The following is a 22,290-nucleotide window of genomic DNA, read 5'->3' on the forward strand; positions in this document are numbered from 1 at the left end:
CAGCCGTAACCCGTGATCACCGTGCCCTAATCTGAGCCCTCGTCCCGTCCGCGGCCCACCTCCGACAGGAGCGTCCGGCTGCCAGCGTAGGAGTGGCAGGCTTAGTTCTCCAGAGAGACAGCTAGAGGTTGCCTCTACATGGATGGGCACTTCGCAGCTCGGCGGGGGCGGGAGGAAGGGGCAACATAGCAGCTGCTCAGGACATATGGGCAGAATTCATTAAGTCTGGCAAAATGAGCCAATTGTGGAGGTGGAAAGAGTGAGCGTTTGTATGTCTAATGGGAGAAAAAAAAACCTCATTGCATTTGAGCTTGAATATTCCACCATTTATAAATATTCAAAGCACAATTATCCTGTCTGATAGCTTCATCCACAGGAATACGCTTGATGAAGTAGATTCAAGGCCTAAGAAGTTCAAAAACTCTACTTGTATTTGTGACGGGCGGTGATTGAGCTTTGTCCTTGAGGTCTTTTGCTGTGCATCCTCAAATGTCATGAGAGCGCTCTGTGTCTCAGAAATAAACCTAATCACAATCTGTAAATGTTACAACTGTTTCTCTAATAGAGCTGCATGCACGCTGGAGCCCTGCATTGAAATTCACACACATGAACCAACCAAAGACTAAATTGAATGCTGATAGATACACACAGCCAGTGACATGCAGTATACAATGCATTTCATGAATTAGACAGGACATGTCACAGAAAATGTTGATGTCCTTGAACCTGGTCTCACTATCTTCTTTTTTTCCACTTTAAAGAGCAATTTGAACAGGAGCCAACTTACCATCCATTTCTGTTCATCCAATAAAAAAGGTATAATGTATGCTAATCCACCCGGTGTCAACAGGAACAGTGTTCAATGCATTTGAGATAATAGTGAAGAAAAGGTTGCTCCTATCGAAGAGCTGCAAGATAAAGTCAATGGCACGGTCAATAACAATAAGGTTGTGGGCCTTAATGAGGAATGTTAATTTAAACACAATCAACTGGATTTCAGCTTAGCTGATTATCAACCTTGGACTTGTATCAGGGTGTTGATAATGCTGGTTGTAGGGAGGACATCTCAAGAGTTCCCGCTGTGATGATGCAAGTTAAAAACCTACAAAAAAAGTGAAATCTACACAAAGTCAGGGTCACGTAAGGCATCAGTGAGCTTTATGTAGAAATAACAAAACAAATGTACAGAATATACTATATACAAGTCAGGAAATATACATTCTAGATTATCACACTATAATTTAAGTTGATGTTCCTGTTCCCACTGGAGCCATTCAAACCAGACATTTTACTCATGTTGCAGGTTATGAAGCTTGTTCTTCACTCTCTCCTTGATCCCATTCCATAAGCAGCTCTGAGGACACCTCTGTAAACAGATGATCCCAGTCCCAGAGCACATCTTCCTGCAGAGCAGCCAAAGAAGAATTGGGGGCAGGCAAAGGTGCACCAAGAAAAAGGAGACGGGGAGCAGAAGGAGCACAGAGAGGAGAATGGGGGGAAGCGGTGAGTGTTAATGTACACATCATAAATCATGATTACCTGGGAGGCAGAGTGGCAACCTCCCCTGATGCTCTGGACAACAGCTGGACTATTTGCTGGGAGCTCAGAGGTGATAGTTAGTAAAAATTCACTCACCTCTTTCACTTCCTGTTCTGGTGCTAAAACCTTTGTGAGGAGCTTCAAGTCGATTTCTCCATCCTGAAGAGAGAACCCTTTAAAGTATTTGCTGAACTAAATGGACCACCATAATAAGTCAAGATAATAATATAAAAGATATATTTGTTGTAAACTCACTAGTGTCTGGAATGCAGAATAATATTTCAGATCGTTGTCCAGGTCTCTGTAGGTCATTACCCGGTTGACTTGAACACTAATATTTAAGACATAAAATGGGAAAAATAGACAAAAAAAATATTTCAGTCTGAACATATCCCATGAACTACAAAACAGGAGTGAGAAGTGGCTTTGGAGAAGTTGATGGGCTTGAGGACTTCGAGCAAAGACAATGGAAAGCAGGAGACGGGTGCCAAGTGGTAAACGCCTCAAATTGAAACCCAGCTGCTTATCTGCGGGTCGGAATTAAGTGAGGGGGCTCTCAAAGTGGCCGGGGCCTAGCAGCGCATGCCAGTCCTACTTATTGCACATTACACGCTACATTGCCCCTGCAATGAGTTCAATGTGGATATTATCTCGCACAGAGAGCAAGCCCCTGCCTAATAACCTCCACCGCTGTCATAGCCTCGCTACATATTCGACACATGTCGCCGTGCCTCTCACTGCCCTGTAAATCAAAGGGCCCACTTGGTAAGGCCTGGGTAACAGAGCTGCATAAATCACACCCAACAGAGGTCCATATCAGCCAGATCAAGTGACGCACTCTAGCAAAGGCAAAAATGAAGGAAAATGGAGCAGGTGACTGGAAGCCACTCATATTAAGTCCTGTTTGTGGACAAAGCCAAACCTGGTTTATGGACCTACCTCGGGGGAGCTGCTACTTGCATGTTGAGATCTTCTTCCTGCACTTCATCCAAGTCTGGAATGACTGGAACGTCTAAAAACATAATAAGATGGTATTAGACTTGTGGTTGTGCTGGGCACACCCCCCCCCTCGCTCTTCCGCCACATCCTCACAAGAGTTGTCCTGTCACAACAGCCATTCGGCCATGAATATTCAAAAGTGAGGCGGCAGCACTTCCTGCTGTGAGTGGGGCGCTGGCCAGGGGCTCCCCAGGAAAGCACCCCCTACTACCTTAGCATTTGGGCCCTGTCAGCACTGCCCACCTCGAGGACCCGCAGTGGCCGGTGGGCCGACCTCCATGTCCACTCTGCCACTCCGACTGGGGCGGCGTCCAGCCATGTGCAAGAGTATTTGCTCGCAGGCCCATCTGTGTGGGGTCGGATGTCACTGCGTGGCCTGGCAGGAGCTGTGGCGCTGAGACCTGCCAGCCTGCTGCTCAAACAGTGGGAACCCACTTTAATTGGCAAAACGCAACAGGAGAGAAGATGGCTCCACTCCCCAGAAGGACGGGGCAAACTTTCAGAGCGTTGGGTTTGGACATTTGTTACAACAGGAAAATATGGGTGGAAATAATGAGGCGTGTAGGAAGACAGGAGGGAAATGAGCACACTAAAGAGTAAAAAGGAAAATGTTGCAATGTCATTGTAAGCGCCCCAGTGGCACTGACATGTACTAACAAAAAATATTGGCAACAAAAGAGTAGGGAATATTATAGTATAGTACACGGTGCTACACAAGGCAATACACAACGTTAATTGTTATGTATCTCTTGCTTTAGGAGGACTTCTGGAGATTGTGTCAACACTGAGCATTGGTGCTTCCATGAGTAGTGTTTTCTGGATGGGCCAGCACACTGAACATGCTTATTAGCTCTCCACACCCCAAAGCTGACTGAGCGAGACGAGCATGAAAGGAACAGCAGTGAAATGGTGAGCTGCACTGCATGCAAAAGTCTGTCAGTAATCTCCAGCAACAGTACTGCAGCCTGGGGGCAAAGTCAATAGAGGAGGAGATGGAAGTGTGCATCTGATGTGAGCAAGTATCCTGGCATCTATGTCACAGCTGCTTCAGAATTACCCCAAAAAGCAAAGATTGATCACTGGTCCAACACTGCATTTTAGTAGTCCATAAATCTGACTGAGAGCATGAGAAATAAAATGGTTTTGATTTTTTCGCCGAAAGTGTTAACTTTTTTTTTTTAATAAAGAGTGTCGCCTTCATAACTTGTTTCCCTTTTTTAAAATGAACCTAAATGAAAAATGCCAAGCTCGTTTACCCACTGACAAGATTCATCTGTGTTTCTGATATCCAAATAAATGCAGGCGCGGGTATTTCATATTCATGAGGCCCCGGTGACACTTTGTCCTCTCATTTACAAAGCACAGCGTTCAGCAGAATCCATCCCCCCTGGACCCCCAATCAAATTTAATGGTCTTAGTGCAATGACATCAAAAAGCCTCGCCATCCGGCTCCTTGCATATAGCATCCTTGGCGGTCTTTCTGTCCACACCCACCCTGACACCACTTCAGCCGGTAATGTGTTATGACGTATGTAAATGATTCTCCATATTGACTATGTCTTTAAGTACAAAAAATACTTAAAATAAATATAATAAATTCTATCAAATCAATTAACTAAACAAATACAACATTTGAATCGAGCTCCACATACTGTAATGTCCACAGTGGAGGTCACGGAGGACAGCAGCCCAGCCGAGCTCCATAATGATGAGATGTTTCTCCTCACTATCATGCCTACCTATCACCTACTGTATACTGATTTCCTCGCCCGGTCCAGACATTCATCACAACAAGGTGGCTATTGTCTGGCAGCGCGCGGCCCACACGTATCCTTATTACACGGTTGCGTCCAGCTTCTTTGCTGAAGCATGTAAATATCAAGAAGGGATCATTTGCGGTGAATGTAGACAAGCTCTCGGGCAGGCACACGACAGTCAGCGACTTTGAACGGGACGTCTCGCCGCATCAGCTGGGCCTCTAATAAAGGATGTAGGGGTCCAGTCAAAAATTCAGCCAGCCATGGAATCCATTTTGAAAAGGAATATGGGATGATATTCAACCCATCAGTGCTTCGGTGTAAGACAGTGAGACATGAATCAGATGAGTGTTTGCAGTAGCGCTGCTATTTTAAGTGACCGTCAGGGAGTTGTGGGGGCAGCTGATGGGGCGATGCGAGCCAGGACCCGGGCCCCCCCCCCTGTCTCCCAGCTAGTAGCCAGTGGACATATTGGATAAGCGTAGGGGACATACAGTATAATCAAGATCTTAGGGGCTATCTCACTACCCCTCAGCACTGTAATTTCCAATGCCCCTGCCTCTAGCCCGGTTTTAAGAGCTCTCCCTCCACAGAGAAATCAACTTTCTGCCGGTATTAAGCCACAGAAAACTGAATCATGGACCAATTTTTATTGTGAACACTCAGTAGTGACAGGGAATGCGCACGTTGATTGACGACTATAAAGTCAACTTTCTGCATTTTGCACATCAAAGTTTTGAATTTAACTTTTGTCAGCACATAAATTCAACTTTTTTTATGAAGTAAGATAATAAGATGATCAATACGATGACCAATGATGTTTTTCATACATATTGTACCACTCCAATTTTAACGTATTTCAATGCTATTTTGCACAAATAAATAACCCGATTATCCAGCGCTGGGCTTTGCAGTCATTCCCATCTCAGCCCAGACGTTGTTTGTTTTGCACAGAATTGGGCCCTCAGGTGACTTCGTCTAAGCAGAAATGTTCCTGCTAGATCTGTTTGTGAGTGTGTGATTAACTGTCGCCTGGGGGAGGGAGAGGCGTCTACTTAATTCCCTGAACACAGTTCTGAGGCAAATAGGCATCTAATTTTGTTTAATGAACATGTTCATGTTTATCAAAAGGTGAGTGGTTATTTATAAAGCATCAGTGGTCAGCGGCGGCGCTCTGCATTCACATAGCATCCAAGGAGAAATGTCGCCAGCTACAATCTTGACTGGTTGCTTATCTGCTCTATTGCACAGGATAAATGTGCTGGGGAGGCACCAGAGGGTTCCTCTCTGCTCGAAAGGAGAGACACAAAGTGGGGGACAGCAAGGGTGCTCTTACCTCCATCGTCATCTGACGCTTGGGGAGTTTGTGGTCGCAGGCGGCGACTGTAGAAACACAAAGTGAGGGAATATTAATTATTGAATACTTTAAAATGCAGCGCAATTTTGAGGTCATGTGACTGAGAGGGTGACTTGGCTGGTGGCGACTGTCATGACGACCCTGTGTTTTGTTACTTCCCCTTGTGTGACGTATGAGAAAAGTGTATTAAGACCGCAATCTGGGCCCCTCTCCTTCTAACACCATTATTAGGCTCCAGCTGCCATGATGAGTCAAAAATAGATGCCTGTGTGCATCCTCTACCTGCTCTCCACATGACCATGTCTATTCTAGTCACAGCTTCACTGTTACTCCAAGAATAACAGCAGAGCTTGGCTCCTGACGGCAATAAAAGTGATGACAACTCAGTCACGCCGTTTTTTTTTTCAATCATGTTAAGTGATTGTTCTTGGACGTCAAGGATTAGGTGCAACCAAGGACAATGTGAACGAGCAGCCCCAATGCCACTTTACTGCGATGCGAACATTTAAACTGAACTATGTTTATCCACGCACAGAAATGTAACTGTCATTGAATTCAATCAGCAGCTACAAAAGTACTTAGGAGTATGGATGATGATGCGGCTGAGTCAGCTTACTCTTCCAGGTCGTCGGCAGCAGCTCTTCTCGAAGATCTGTGCGCAGGGAGAAAGGACAACAAATTGTAAGGCACCATTCATGCGAGTAGAGTAATTCTCTACTTCCAAATAACAGTCTTCAACCCTATCTTATGATAGTAATTCTGCTCTCAGAGGAGTCGACTATAGTTGTGTCTTCTCTGTTCATGTGCTGAATCATGTTGCTATCTTTTAAGACTTCACTCATGTTTAGACAGCTCAGCTTGAACAATGCAGGAACTAAAACACTATGATTTAACACCACTCTATTTGAACACGTGCTCTTTGTTTCGGGTAGAAATTCATCAAGTCAGATATACATATAAGGGATCGCAATACATTCAATAATTTAGTCGGCGGCATCATTAAGCAAAAGAGACAAGTTAAATTTGGGTGTAGTATGTCTTCATTCGTAAACACACTTCTTAAGGCAGCAAAATATGATTTTGTTTGTTTTTCCTGGTTACATAGTGCCCCCTGTTGGTGTAAAGCTTACTCTGCCAGTGTGGGAGTCATCCCAAAGTATTGGCCAAATAAGTGGCATGACTGTTATGTTCCAAGACTCACAGAGATGGACAGCTTTTGTGTTTGCATCCTTGATCCACACTGATTTTCATGTCAGATGGAGTGCATAATATGTAGGCTATAACTGAATTAGTCATGTTTTATTGACCTGATATTCTGATTGCAGTGTCTTATGAACGCTTATTAAAAAGGTAACAGCGAGGAACCAGGTGTCAAACCAGGCGGGGCAGAGAGGAGCAGAGAGCGTCATGTACCCGCCTGCCCTTGGACTGTGTCCTGTCTAAGTGGGGACTGGGGGGGGTTTCGACACTTAAGACACATTACTGGCACCTTGATTAAGACTCATGTAAGGCAAAGCGATAGACATGGTAAAACTGTCGGGAAAAAAGTTGTTAGGGATAAAATATATTGTGACAACCCGGTTTCAAAGGTTCATCAATAAACTGACAGATCATTTAGTGTCAATTAGAAGTGATAGATCGACAAATCCCGGGATTTCTGCGCTGGGATTAGTGGGAGGAGGGCAGCGGTGATTGAGCATGAGGGGTGACATTGAAGGGAAAAGTCCTTGCCGGCTCCAGGGGGGGCCATTACTTACTTTGTTTCAGAGAGGATCAATGCACGTGCAAAACCCCTTTTACACCTCCTGTATTTCAATGGCTTTGAGGCTGGGAACCAAATCGGGTTACAAAAACGCAGAGCAACGACGCGCTGACCTTCTGGTGACAGGAGGAAAGAGTCTGTGGGTTGGCTGGTTGGCATGTAAACTAAATGCAGTACACCAAAAAAAAAGGGAATAATCACCTCAAATTTAACACCTTAACTTAAGAAAAACTGTGCCACTTTCAGGGGAATACATGTCAGATTCCCCACCATGTGTTCTAAATAGTTAATGCCTGTCTCAGTGTTGTGTTGTGCTCCCCATGTTAGAGTGCAGATCGCAGCAGCACACACAGGGTGATAAAGCAGCACACATGGCGTGATAAAGCATCAAGGGCCACTGTGATGGAGAAACCGGCTGGCTAACAGTGCCCTCCTGTGGCTGATGTATTAACCATGTCAATTACTGGCTTGCTCATAGATGAAGACAAATGGAGAGCAGCCTGCTTACACAGAATCCCTCTAACCATGTTGATTCACAGCCCAGGGCTCAGATATTCACTGATAAATAAACTCGTTCCACAGCATCACAGATCAGAGTCCATTATGGACTGGATGGAGAAGACGAGGAAGAGACGTACTTGCCAGAACCCGATCCGGAGCTTTCTTCTGCCCAGCCACCCTGCCGTCTGAGAGGCTTTGGAGGGGGGCCCTGGAGGAAGAAAATAACATTTTTTAACAAACACATTTCCATAATGAACCAAGAAAAACGTTTAATCATGTAAACCAACTACAATATTTCTGTTTTCCATCAAATATTTCCTAAACGGCCTGTCCAAACTTAAGCTTCACAGTACTGCCAGTAGGGGGAGTTCTTATCTGCAGCATAGACCATCCAGACGTCTACCAGTGAAACAGAACAGACTTGGAAGCTTAATTGAAATGTGATAAGAACATGGGCACTCAAATAGTTAAGCTGCATTAATTTACTTTCAAATACCCTCATGTGTCCGAGAGCACAACATATGGAGCACAGAGTGTGGGAACTGCCAGGGGCCCAATGTAAGTCTGACCTTAAAATAGATTAACTGGGAAAAAAATGACCTTCTCCCTATCGTTCTTTGATTCTGAAAATAGTAAACCAAGTATGCATCTTGATCCTGAGAGTGGGACCCTGAGAACTGCCCTTGAATGAATGCATTCCTTGGAGCGCACGCACAGGGGCACGAGACAAATGAATGTTGGAAAAAAGAAAAAAAAGGCCACAACATTTCTCATTACCAAATTGAGTCTGCAGAGGACAAAGTGCTTGTGAAGAATTTCTTTCATTTGTGATGAAAGAGGGAATAATTTTTCATGGCTGGTTCCTTTTGCCCATGCTATTTTACAAATGCAGACGTCACTATTAGGCACAGGATGAGATAGGGTGCACACACACACACACACACACACACACACACACAAACAAATGGATATGACCATCTACTGTGAGGGTTGAGTTTAATACAATTAGTAACCACCTTAAAGGTCCACAGCCACCACAAAAATGTCATTCCTTCCAAAGAATCCAGTTTTCATGTTTAATCAAATGATTAGGCACCTTTAATTGCCTGTTTCCCCCTACAAAAAAATGCTAATGACCTCATCCAAACAAATCAGTGCCTCCAATTGCTCATGACCAAATATGTCAGGGCTGTTAGGCAATTAGCTAAGCCCTTGTGGTTTCTAAATTGGGATTATGTGATGGTCTCCAGGGCAAAGAACTCGTAGTGTCCGAACCGTATGAGCCCATATAGCGGCGACGTCTTTGTTTAAAAGGATGACAGGAATGTGACCAATCAGTTGGGTATTTCAAGCAGAGGAGGCCAGGCTTGATAAACGACGAGTGTAAATAAACCCACGACACGCTGGAAAAATGTATTGCATTTGCAGAGCGGGTCAGAGGGGGCACGAGAATATTGGTGGCCACATTGAGGAAGTTGGCCTAATTTGGGAAGATTAGCCAAACGCATGAGCATTGCTGGGATGTTTTTGCTTCGCGGGTGTTGACTGCATTACAATTTGCCAATCCAAGCAATCCGAGTGACTGATTCCATAAATGTTAGCAATCTGCTATGACTTGCCTCATATTTTTACTTTGTCCTATATTTAGACACATACTGTATTTGAATCGGGGCTGCATGGCGTATGAGTGGTTAGCGCGCAGGCCTCACAGCTAGGAGACCTGACTTCAATTCCACCCTCGGCCATCTCCGTGTGGAGTTTGCTTGTGGGTTTCCTCCCACATTCCAAAAACATGCTAGGTTAATTGGTGACTCCAAATTGTCCATAGGTATGAATGTGAGTGTGAATGGTTGTTTGTCTATATGTTCCCTGTGATTGTCTGGTGACCAGAAGACAGCTGGGATAGGCTCCAGCACCTCCGCAACCCTTGTGAGGATATGCGGTAGAAAATGAATGAATGTATTTGAATCAGATATATTCCGAGACACAGGCCTGATGTTAAATATGTAAGTTACTTGAGGTTTTTTTTGTATTTTTGTGTTCTGCTTTTTTCTCGTCTTCTAGTGTTAGTCTTCAGTGACAAAGTCCTGGCTCTGGACAAATACCGAGGGTTTCAGAACACACAGGTCAAGAAATAACATGGCAACTCAAACATCTTAAGCATACAAAAATCCTTTTAAACTTTATACCATTTGTGTCAAGCTGCTGTTGTAATCATTTGCCATAAAGTGGATGTGACAAAACAAGAGCAGCAGTAAAGGATCTTGCACTTTGAATGACTTGTGATGGTATAAAGTTGATTGAGGAGCCATAACAGAAGCCGCACAAAGTCAACACTCTGTTCATGCAACCTACCTCTTCATCATCCTTGATTAACGCGTATGTGTGAGACATAATACATTTTGTGGTCAAGTTATTGCCAAAAACGTACTGCATGACATGAAACAATCACAACGTATGATGTGGTCATATACTTCTCCAGCTGAGGCAGATCCAGAGGACTTCCTGGAAATACGAGCGTCTCCTTGTGATGTCTGGTCTGCAGCAAGGCGAGCCCTTCGACCAGATTTTGCAACCTGGAAATGTGAAGACAGTAGATAGCACTCATTACTCCGCATTCAGGAGATGCGGGTTCGAATCTCTGTAGGAACATCTCTGTGGAATTGCATTTTCTCACTGTACTTGAGTGGATACTCCCACATACCAAAAACATGTATTTCAGCTATTAGGAGACTCTAAATTGTGTGTATGGTTGTTTGTTTATATGTGCCCTGCAGCTGATTGGTGACCAGTTCAGGATTTATCCCGCCTCTCGCCCTAAGTCAGCTGGGATAGGCTCCAGCTCATATGCAACCCTAATAAGTACAAACGGTATAGAACATGGATTGATGGATGGATGGTCAGAATGGCAGTGGAGCAAAACTCACTTTACATCAGTTTCTGGCGGACACATGTTACTCTTTAAGCAAAATGGCTCATCAACTACAGTAAAAGGCGTCAACAACATTTGACAGGTAGCAGAAAATATTTCACACAAGCTAACATAGCCGAGTTGACTTAATGTTAGCGCATATGCTACCTGATAGATTAAGTTAGCAAAGCTAAGGAAGCTTTATTTTAGCTACGTGTTATAACGTAATTAATTCATTCCCTACTACCGTTTCTCGTACTTGACAGACAATACTGTGTTTATGCTGTTAAAGATGACACCAAACAAATAACTTTATCATTGACCTGTAGGTTAATGTCAAGGTTTTATCCTAACCTGGCCTCGGGGCTGTGTAGCTAGCAATAGCATTTCTAGCCGCGTAAAAATGTAATTTAAAGTTACGCACAAAACACAGGTAAATTTATATAAGTTATTTGTATTCCGCCTTCTCCTTGCTAAACGCTGTGACCCACTCACATTTTTAACTGGTCCGGGTTCTCCCAGTTGAACGCCGTCGTCCATGTTCGTCGTGTTTACTGCGGCTAGCTAGGCCCATCATCAAGCGTCGCCAAGCTGGGCAACGGTCGCCATGGTAACGCTTGTTCGAAAGTTCTGAGACGCTGTGATGCAATACAACACACGATTAAAATTATATCGTATTGATTACTTTGACCAGAGTTAAGTGTGTCTTCCGTATTATTTAGCTTTTAAAAGAAACACGGGGCTTTCTGCAACACAGCAGAAGTGCCCTGCCTTGCCATTGTAGTAAGCACTATTGTCCACTAGATGTCAGTGTTGTGCATACTTTGAGCGTTTAACTACTTGTGGAGCAGCTTCTCAAAATAACAGCTTTTGTTGGCATTACTTGGATTCGTCTACAACACTATGCATATGTACCGAACCGTATCTGGTGTGTAATGATACCAGTTATTCCAATTTGAAAATTAAAAAAAATCATCCTGTTAAATACCAAAGTCACCAGCAGTCACAATTCTGATTTGCGTCCAAGACAGACGTCACTGTCCGAGCTGGCGCTACACATAAGCTGGCCCTCCCTCAAAAAACGTCACGATTGGAGACTATAAATGGCGAGGGGGAGAGCTGCGTCCCATGCAGTGTTGGAGGCTGGGCTGCAAGCCGGTTAGAAGGGCAGAGACTCCCGTCAGTGGAGAGAGACTGATCCATCGTGCAGAAGAGACAGTGTGGCAAGTGAGGGATGCGATGCCTGTATGAGTCCAGGTGGAATGAAGAGTAGGATAAACCGTTTTGATGCAGGGTTGAGGTTATATTGCGCCATGGCACGGATTTGCACTCCTGCAACAAATGGGCATTTCGCAAAGATGACATAGCACTTGAAAAAAAAATGGGATTCCACCAGGAACAGAACTCACTCACAACCTGAATGAAAAGAGGAAAAGGGATTCTATTCACGCCGGAATTCACTTCGGTCGTTTCATTCTTAAACCTGACCGGTTGTGAGCAGAGTGAACTATGAATCTGGGTAAAGCACTTTTGTTTTTCCTCCTGTCCAACTGCGTGACAATGATTTTGTCACTATCCACTTGCACCACTGTGGACATTGACCACATCAAGAAGAAGAGAGTAGAAGCGGTGCGGGGACAGATTCTCAGTAAACTTCGACTGACCAGTCCGCCTCAGACAACAGGTCCGAGTCAGGTACCGTTCCAGGTTCTGGCCCTTTATAACAGCACCAAGGAGCTCATTGAGGAGCTGGGAAGAGACAGGCAGCAAAGCTGTGGGCAGGATAACACAGAGACTGAATACTATGCCAAGGAGATTTACAAGTTCAACATGATCAGTGGTCCTCCGGAAAACAGTAAGTTCATCTTCTGCTTCTTTCATCATCAGTCATCATTTTAACTTCCAACTTTTATATATATTTCTCATGAAATACTGTATAGTTTGTCATAATATACGTAATGCAACACAAAATGTTGCATTTCTGCAAAATTCATTCATTCATTTTCTCCCACTTTTCCTCACGAGGGTCGCGGGGGTTGCTGGAGCCTATTCCAGCTGTCTTCGGGCGAGAGGCGGGGTACACCCTGGACTGGTCGCCAGCCAATCACAGGCCACATATAGACAAACAACCATTCACACTCACATTCATACCTATGGACAATTTGGAGTCGCCAATTAACCTAGCATGTTTTTGGAATGTGGGAGGAAACCGGAGTACCCGGAGGAAAACCCACGCATGCACGCCTTTGCGATCTCCTGACTGTGAGGCCTACATGCTAACCACTCGTCCACCGTGCGGCACACAAGATTAGGGCTGAGTTTGTGACTTGCAATTATCTATGAAAACACTAGGGGGTATAGATATTCATTCATTCATTCATTCATAGGGTGGCGGGGGCGCTGGAGCCTATCCCAGCTGTCTTCAGGCGAGAAGCGGGGTACACCCTGGACTGGTCGCCAGCCAATCACAGGGCACATATAGACAAACAACCATTCACACTCACATTCATACCTATGGACAATTTGGAGTCGCCAATTAACCTAGCATGTTTTTGGAATGTGGGAGGAAACCGGAGTACCCGGAGAAAACCCACGCATGCACGGGGAGAACATGCAAACTCCACGCAGAGATGGCCGAGGGTGGAATTGAACCCTGGTCTCCTAGCTGTGAGGTCTGCGCGCTAACCACTAGTCCACCGTGCCGCCCCATATAGTTTGTCATAATACACGTAATGCAACACTGCGCAAAAATGTTGCATTTCTGCAAAATTCCATAAACAATTCCCAAAAATGTGAATAATGTCAGGCTTGATTGCATACGTTTGGATGCTGTCATTTGTTTGAGCGCAGCCTTTTACGCACAGATGCAAAAAGGGGAGCGCAAAGTAAACAATCAAATTGGAATGAGCGCCATTCCTCATACATACCTCACACCGAAGCCATGGGAACTCCAGCCTAATTCTGACACATTCCTAAAGAGGGGGGGGGAAATTCTCAGGCGGTTAGCTTCTACTATCCATTGCCAACTCCAATACCTCATTTCCATTTTCAGGCTGCCAGTTTCCTAATATTTTTGATCCTCTTTTTATAACTCTCTCACTTCTATTAACTCACTTCTATGGAGTATAAAAGCAGGAGAGTTATCCCAGTGTTTTCATCCAATTCTCTTGTTCATCCGTGCTGGTATTTCCTGTGTAAAGTGCGCTCCATTGATTGTTCCAGACACCGGGAACAGAAGTCCACTATAAACAGCGCTCTGATTCTCCAGATGGGCTTTGTTTTTAAGGTGGAGGTTGGTGGTGTCGCCCATTCGGTGCAAATCAACAGGTGTTTATGCTGGGCTGGGACACTGAGCAGAGGCTCCCGGCACAAGTCTTGAATCTAATCCATTTCACCCCCCCCAAGTGATCCTGACATTCCAAATACACAGCTCAGGGGTTTATCCACTGGTCAGAGGTACGAGTAGAGCTCCCAAAACAAATACAGGTCTACGGAGTGGGACCAGTGATGGCCAGGTGCCCAGGACACATCACACTGGTCTTATACTGGAGGTGATAATACATATTACCAGTGTTACAAATAATAATAATAAGTATGCCATTATTGTCTGCCAGTAATGGGCAATCTAATGAATTACTGTTTCCAACATCACTGTGTGGTATTATGCAATGATATCTATACACCCGAGTTCAATTCCACCCTCGGCCATCTCTGTGTGGAGTTTGCATGTTCTCCCCGTGCATGTGTGGGTTTTCTCCGGGTATTCCGGTTTCCTCCCACATTCCAAAAACATGCTAGGTTAATTAGCCACTCCAAATTGTCCATAGGTATGAATGTGAGTGTGAATGGTTGTTTGTATATATGTGCCCTGTGATTGGCTGGCCACCAGTCCAGGAAGTACACCACCTCTCGCCCCGACACAGCTGGGATAGGCTCCAGCACCCCTGCCACCCTCGTGAGGATAAGCGGTAGAAAATGAATGACTATGTATACCCCCTAGTGTTTTGATAGATAATTGCAAGTCACAAGCTCAGCCCTGATCTTGTGTGCCGCACGTTGGACGAGTGGTTAGCATGTAAGCCTCACAGTCAGGAGATCGGGAAGGCGTGCATGCGTGGGTTTTCCTCCGGTACTCCGGTTTCCTCCCACATTCCAAAAACATGCTAGGTTAATTGGCGACTCCAAATTGTCCATAGGTATGAATGTGAGTGTGAATGGTTGTTTGTCTATATGTGCCCTGTGATTGGCTGTACCCCACCTCTCGCCCCAAGACAGCTGGGATAGGCTCCAGCATACGCGCAACCCTAGCGAGGATAAACGGCATAGGAAATGGATGGATGGATGCCTGCCCAACACCAACTGCATTTCCACGCGGCGTATTATTACCCAAACGTGTGCCAACATACATTAAGTAGCAATTTTCTCCTACTTTCCATGATATATTTTAAAGAGATCAGGGCATGTTTCGGCATGTAGGAACATAATGTCTGTCACCTTGATAATTCAGTTCATTTTCATTCCCATTGGATATAATGACTTTTACAGTCACTGTTTTTTGGAAGGCGGGGAGTATGTGGGAATATAGTCAAGTTTTTCACGCCCAGTTAAAAAGTTAAACAGAACTTTCTCTCTCATTCTTTCTGCAATGCCCCCCCTCCCCAATTTTGCCATTTGAAGACTTCTAAACATTGACACTGAGCACAAGCAGCTTATGTAGATCTCCTCACATCGGCTTCATGCAAGTGCATGGGATTTTTTTTTACAACTTGAGATTGTGTAACCAAGTGGATAATCACATCTGCACTGTCTTTTATGAGGTCAAGGCACTTCAGCAGCTGGCTTGCACCTGCAGCCTGATGCTTCCTATTTCCTTTGTTTACCCCTGCAAAGCTCTGGAGAGAGTGACATCACAGACTGTCCCCCGAGCCACAGCAGGAAAGTGAGGAGATTCCCAGCTTCTTTTTTTTTTTTTGTTTTTTTTAATCATGATGTCGGACAGCAGAGAATCAACACAAGAATGAGCGCCGTTATGATTCATTTCCTGCAGTTCATCAAAACTCTAATCAAGTTAGTGAATCTGTATTTGTAGACACACAGTGGAACATCTGTAATAACAGATACGTTCTTCTAATTGGTAAACAAACTTTCCTATAAAGCAGGGGTCTCAAACTCAATTTACCTGGGGGCCACCGGAGCTAGGTTCTGGGTGAAGCCGGGTCGCATCAGGTTTTCAAAAAAAAAAAAAACCCAAAACGCATTTATGAAAAACTGGGAAAAAAATCAATAAAAAAAATGCTTCAATGCTTTTGCTTCTGCTATACCCTACACTTTTTCAGTACTTTGGTTCCGGTTTTCCACATCCAAATATTTGATAAAACATTCCAAATATCTTAATTTTTATTTTTCTATACACAAAATAAGATAAAAAAAAGTAAATAAACAAATTAAGAATAAAGACAATAAATCAATCAATCAGTAATAAATAAGTAAAATAATAATCAAACAGCAAATAAGAAAAACGTAATAACAAACCACATACAGTTGGTAGAGAAATTATTTTTTCCGATTCAAATGTACAGTATTAACAGTTATTTAACCTTTAACATGAACATTAATGAAACTTAATTATTTTACCCAATTAGCAAATTAGCATCGTACTCAGTTCCATCTGGGAGCAGCGTCGTAACTTTAACAACATGTTTGATGAGATGCTTTATCTTGGACGTGTATTTTCCATTTTATTCCAAATCATTTCCTGCATTTATTTGTACCCAGCGTCATAAGCCTTTAGCTTCATTGCTAATCCAAAGCAAAACAGGGCGGGGTAACAGTATGGGCGGGGCAAAATCATGTTAATTGTGTCCGGTGTGCACACAGCTGTCATTTCAACATTAAACTTTGGTATCAAGGTGGGGGCCTCAAACTAGCGTCTCGCGGGCCGCATTTGGCCCGCGGGCCGCAAGTTTGAGACCCCTGCTATAAAGGAAGCAGTGAATTCAAGTCGGAGCAGGAAGAAGAAGCGTAATGGGGCCAAACATTGCAGAACAGTACCAGCCAGCTGGTGGCGTTTTATTGTTTTATGGTAAAATGACTTTGGGTATTGAACCTGGTGCTTTCCTAGTTTGCAGTAATTTACTTGACATGGGTAGCATTTTTTGGTATGTCTGGTATGTTTCTGTAATAGCATTACACAAAGCCAAAGAAAAAGTAAAACCAATCCAATGCTCACTCAGATTTGTGGTCCAAGTCCAAATTTTTCCGACTTTCGGAGGTTCCCATGTTGGATATAGGCTGGACATAGATTGTTTCAGATTGTTTGTGTCATCATGTGACTCATTCCAATATTGGGTCATAACATTAGTAAACGTATTTCATTTTAATTATGCAAGCAATCCCCTCCGCTTGCCAACATGGAACAAATTACCTTTCAGAGCCTTGGCAAAAATAAGCCGTAATGTGAAATCCACCTAAAACCATTGCAATGGGAAAAATGAGGTCATCCAAAAGGAAACCAAAGACTTGATTAGAATTTCAAATCTCCCCTCCAAAAGGGGGGCTTTTTTTGCCTCCAGTGGGGGTGGGGGCAATGGATGAGTGGAGCAAAGGGCGACTGAGGTGGAAACACTGTGCAGATATATGAATGCTGTAAAGGTCACCTATAAATAGGAAACATTCAGACAAAAAAAATAGTGGAAATATCAGATAACGACCGGGATAAGATTATGGGTCAAATCGAGTACTCTGTGATGACACATATGCATTTATGAGTTTCCATTGTACCCAAACTAAAGGTGTGATACCCCCCCTCGGTGTCTAATAGACTTAAAGCCTGAGGTAATAAGTTAGCCAGAGCTTGGCTGTAAATGACTGTTTCCACTTTGCTCATAAAACATTTGCTATGTGCTTGTTTAGCTCCCTCGCCGCATGCGCCCGGCCTGTTAAAATAAGAAACTACCGGGTGATACGATGAAAAGAAGGGCGAGCCTCGGGTGCAACAGGAAGCTTTTCAGATATAAGCACAATGCGGCCATTTATATCCTGTAAATGTCAAGCACGCCACATTATCAGACGTGCACGCGCCAAGGGGAGGTGTATTACAAGTTAGCGCTTGCAGAGCATGTGGAGTCGTTTCGATTCCTTGCTGGTTGCCGGGACGGCGTCCTGTTCCAGCACGTGGGCCCGCACGTTCCTGAGCTAGAGCCGAGACGCGTTGCTTTTTGGGAATATCTGGGCTTCTGTCTGAGCACCTGTGGAGCTCAAGAGTTAGTGGGGAGGGCATGTTAGTGCAGACGCATTTGGTTTTCATTGTAACTGAGGTCACGCCAGGCGTAAGCAGATGCTTCATAGCAAGAGCGGTATCCTGCTGTTTATCCAGCTAGCGTTTGGGAATTTCATGGTATCATCAATTATCAGGCTTCATCCAAATGAAAATGAGCTATCGATTAATAAGGCCAATAATGCCAATAACGTTATTGGCATTATTGGCACAGTAACCAGATTCGTTCAACCTAGTGAGGACAAACAGTGAAGAAAATGGTCTCACTTTACAAAATGGTACACAAAAATAAGACTAGTTACCTTGGAACTAATGAAGAACTAAAAAGGAACTAATAACTAGAGTAGTTACTAAGGAACTACATTGCATATTATTATATATATAATATATAATATTATAATAATATATATTATTGCAGTATTTTTCTTTTGGATGAACATTGTTTACAGTCATTGATAAGTGAATTTCCACAATATAGCAGTCATTATTTTTGTAGTTAGATCATACAAAATCGGCATTTTTAGAGCCCTGTAGACATGAAATAACACCCCTATAGTCACCTTTCCACTCATATTATCCAAGGTGGTCGAACACTACATGTTACATGTCTTTCAATGCTTCTTCTTAATGCCGTATTTGACTTAATTTGGTCAATTTTATGCTTGAATTTTAACTTTGCGTACATGTGTACCGTGTCAGTATCGGTAATAAAGTGCTGTACAATATCAGTACAATATTTTGCATCTCCAAATGAAATATATCTAGGTAGTTATACTAGTCTAGTAGAGGAGAACCATATATTTGAATCACCCGTATTACTGCACCGCTAGCAGAGAACCCATACAGGCAAGAGGACAACATGCAAACTGAAAAAAAAGGCCAGCGTTGACACCAATTCAAAATTTTTTTTTTGCTGCTAACCACTAATCCACCGTGCTGCATTAGCTGCATCCGAAAAATACTGTCTGAAATAACATATAAATCACCCGAAGATAAACAAGAAAATCCTCGGAAAATAGACTTTAATAATATCCCATCCAATGAGGTAAGAAATGAATAAAGGCTTCAAGGAGGTGAGCCAAAAGCAACATTTCAAGCTCGGAGTCCCACATAAAAAAAAAAATCTACCGTTTTGAGTCATGCTTTTCCCTTTTACCTGCAGATGACCTCCCGTACTGCCCAAAGGGAATCACTTCCAAGGTATTCCGCTTCAACGTCTCCACCATGGAGAAGAACTCCACCAACTTGTTCCGGGCAGAGTTTCGAGCTCTGAGGATCCCCAATCCCGGTGCCAAGAAAAACGAGCAGAGGATCGAGCTCTACCAGGTGTGTGAACTAATGCCTTCTCTCTCTCTCTGCCACCGGGTCAGGCAGTAAGAGCCTGGGGGGATGGGGGGGGGGTATATTTATTTTATAACTCCCTCTGTAGCACTGATCATTATTCCATATGCTCATGGATTGTGCATTAGACCACATTTAAAAGCCTGCAAGGCCGTCTTTTGAGATTACTAATCTGCTGTTGCTTTGGTTGTTTTTACGCTGACATTCTCAAAAGCCGCAGGCCTTTCTTATAAAAACAAGTCCGAATTTTCGTAAAGATCTCCACCTGCATTTGTGTGGATTTAAGTGTTTTCGTGGCAAGGATTTTTTTTTTTTGTAATTCAGTTTCCTCATTAATCTCCCGTGAGAGCCTAAGAGTAATGATTGTGTTGCTACATTTCCGGCCGGGGGGAGACAAGCGTCTCCAGACTGCATCCCGCCTCCGAGGCCAGCTCTGGATGCAGACTGTCAGGCCCGCTAGATTGTTTCCAGGGGTCCGTAAAGAGATAGAGGCAGGGTCACCCACTGGGGGAGTAAATGGACCTTGTCACTCCATCGCCTCCGCACTTTTCAGGCCAGAGCAGATTGGTAAGAAGCCTGATGCTGGCAGTCCTCAGACCCTCGTTCCCACAGGAAGTTAGATTACATACTGATATTGTTTGGGAACGGGGGTTTAGCCAAGGTACTCAAGCAGACCAGATGATCACAAATCGGTCTGGGGCGCTGGTTGACCTTCCAATTTTTTTTCCCTTTGAGATAGTGTAAATAATCTGTTCCAGGGTCAAACGGACACCATCATAAAACCCTAGTTACCGGTACTGCAAGAAACATTTAATACTCTATGTCACACAAGTGGAAAATTAAGTTAACTACTGTTAATATTAAGGTACAAAAACAGGAAAACCAACGTTTTAACTCCAGATGCTCAATATTGTTTTTTTCGCCGGCCAATCACAGGGCACATATAACTTTTAAGATTTTGTTTAAAAAATAATGCTAGCAATTTTAGAATTTGGAAAGCTGCACATTTCCATGTGGCACAAACATCCATTCATTCATTCATTCATTCATTTTCTACCGCTTATCCTCACGAGGGTCGCGGGGGTGCTGGAGCCTATCCCAGCTGTCTTGGGGCGAGAGGCGGGGTACACCCTGGACTGGTTGTCAGCCAATCACAGGGCACATATAACTTTTAAGATTTTGTTTCAAAAATAATGCTAGCAATTTTAGAATTTGGAAAGCTGCACATTTCCATGTGGCACAAACATCATTGATTAAAAAAAAACAAAAAAACATTACAATGAAAGTGATGATGCAAATGCTGCTGTGGGCATCTTTCATTCATGTCAACATCCCAACCAAAGCACGCAGCCAAACACCCACTTCCCCTCCATTCCTCGAGCTCATCCAATCACCCGTCAGAACTCCGCTAGGATTCATTCAGGGTCTCACAGAAAGTCAGATTTTTTAAACGTCATTACAAAGGTGCCAATTTTCCCCATTCGGGTGTTAAAAAAATACTTCAATATTGCGAATGGAGCCACAACAAAGAGACTGAAGAGCCACATGTGGCTCTGGAGCCATGGGTTGCTGACCCCTGGTGTAAGTCGACCTCTTTTTTGGATCGTTTTTAAAGCTAAATCAAAGAAAAATATGTATTCATCACATTTCATTCATCATACTTCTATCTTAAGTCACTGCTGTGTGTGTGACAGGAAGAAAAGCTCTGTTGTGGAGAAGTGGTCGTTCTCTTGAGCCTGAATATAAGACGATTTGTCTCATGAGACTGACTAAATTTGTGTAAATACAGTAACTCTTACATTCATGACGGTGGTCTTAACACTAAAAGTGTTCAGAAAAGCCAAAGAAAAAGTCAACGCATACCCAGAGCTAGTAATCCTTTGACGCTCACTTTACGCCACTTGTATTCTGAAGTTTTGTGCTTTTGGGATGTTGGACTGGGAATAAGGATAAGCATTTTTGTTTAGTTCCGTGCAGGTAGCGAATGTAATTAGCGGTTTTGAGCATGATGACATGTTTGGGGGCGAGCGCAGTGCAGAGCCGCCTTCTGGATTGTGTGGCATTGCCTCTCTCGTGTGCGAGCTGCTGATGTGAAGAGCAGCCAGGTTCCTATTGGCAGGAGGGTAACATGCAGGCATTAACTTGCAAAATGGGGATATCAACACAGGCAGTCACTTTTTCCATGAAGAGTAGACATTTGGCCCAAGGCATCCTGGAGAGTCTGGCTCAGACAGACAGCTTCTGTGTGTGTGTGTGTGTGTGTGTTAAAGAGAGAGTTTATGCAGCTGGGTCACATTTTCATCCTTCCTTGCAGATCCTCCAGAAAGATGACCCCAAAGCCAAACAGCGCTACATCGGGGGCAAGAACGTCTTGACCAAGGGGATGCCTGAGTGGGTCTCTTTCGATGTTACAGAGACAGTGAGGGAGTGGCTCATGTACAGACGTGAGTAGAGAGAGAGCACCCCACCCCACTCCACGCCGCCCCACCCCTCTGTCACATAGTAGTGCTCCAGGTGATCAATCCATGCTTTACATCCTTCACAGAGACCAATCTTGGCCTGGAGATCAGCGTGCACTGTCCATGTCACACCTTCAAGCCCAACGGGGACATTATTGAGAATGTCAACGAGGTGCTAGAGGTCAAGTTTAAAGGTGAGATAACATGCATTATTTGGGTTAGCTGGATGTCATTGGTATTGGTTTTGTTTGTAACAGTTAATTGGTTCCAGACCAGGCCGCGTTAAATTAATTTCCATGATATAGGATTAAGTGCTAATAAATTGAATATTTTTTGTAGTTACAGCAAAGAAAACCAATGTATGACTTTCTAAATATGTTTTTTTAAC

General features: G+C 43.8%; 2 protein-coding genes across 4 annotated transcripts in view; one reads left to right on the forward strand and one right to left on the reverse strand.

Annotated features, from left to right (window-relative positions):
• On the reverse strand, positions 1-12,261 carry LOC131140588 (intraflagellar transport protein 43 homolog A). 3 transcript variants are annotated; one of them, XR_009132428.1, is made up of 10 exons: positions 11,322-12,261; positions 10,390-10,491; positions 8,053-8,123; positions 6,269-6,304; positions 5,632-5,678; positions 2,479-2,551; positions 1,795-1,870; positions 1,636-1,698; positions 1,018-1,399; positions 3-908 (listed from the first exon to the last, which is right to left on the reverse strand). XR_009132428.1 is itself a non-coding variant. In XM_058091159.1 (9 exons), exons 1-9 carry the CDS (start codon positions 11,364-11,366, stop codon positions 1,289-1,291), a joined length of 624 nt encoding a protein of 207 aa, XP_057947142.1. In that variant the 5' UTR covers positions 11,367-12,261; the 3' UTR covers positions 1-1,288. The 3 variants fall into 3 exon arrangements, 2 of the variants coding, with proteins under 2 accessions (XP_057947142.1, XP_057947143.1); XM_058091159.1 differs by having other exon boundaries at positions 1-1,399; XM_058091160.1 differs by having other exon boundaries at positions 84-1,403; positions 11,322-11,739.
• Positions 11,779-22,290, forward strand: part of tgfb3 (transforming growth factor, beta 3) — a 17,935-nt gene continuing 7,423 nt past the window's right edge. The window contains exons 1-4 of the mRNA XM_058091146.1: positions 11,779-12,681; positions 19,265-19,428; positions 21,758-21,887; positions 21,989-22,096. Of these exons, the coding sequence (XP_057947129.1) occupies positions 12,336-12,681; positions 19,265-19,428; positions 21,758-21,887; positions 21,989-22,096 (748 nt within the window). The 5' untranslated portion in view covers positions 11,779-12,335. The remainder of the gene's footprint in view (positions 12,682-19,264; positions 19,429-21,757; positions 21,888-21,988; positions 22,097-22,290) is intronic.

The sequence above is a fragment of the Doryrhamphus excisus genome, chromosome 13 (assembly GCF_030265055.1).
Source record: "Doryrhamphus excisus isolate RoL2022-K1 chromosome 13, RoL_Dexc_1.0, whole genome shotgun sequence".
Classification (NCBI taxonomy): domain Eukaryota; kingdom Metazoa; phylum Chordata; class Actinopteri; order Syngnathiformes; family Syngnathidae; genus Doryrhamphus; species Doryrhamphus excisus.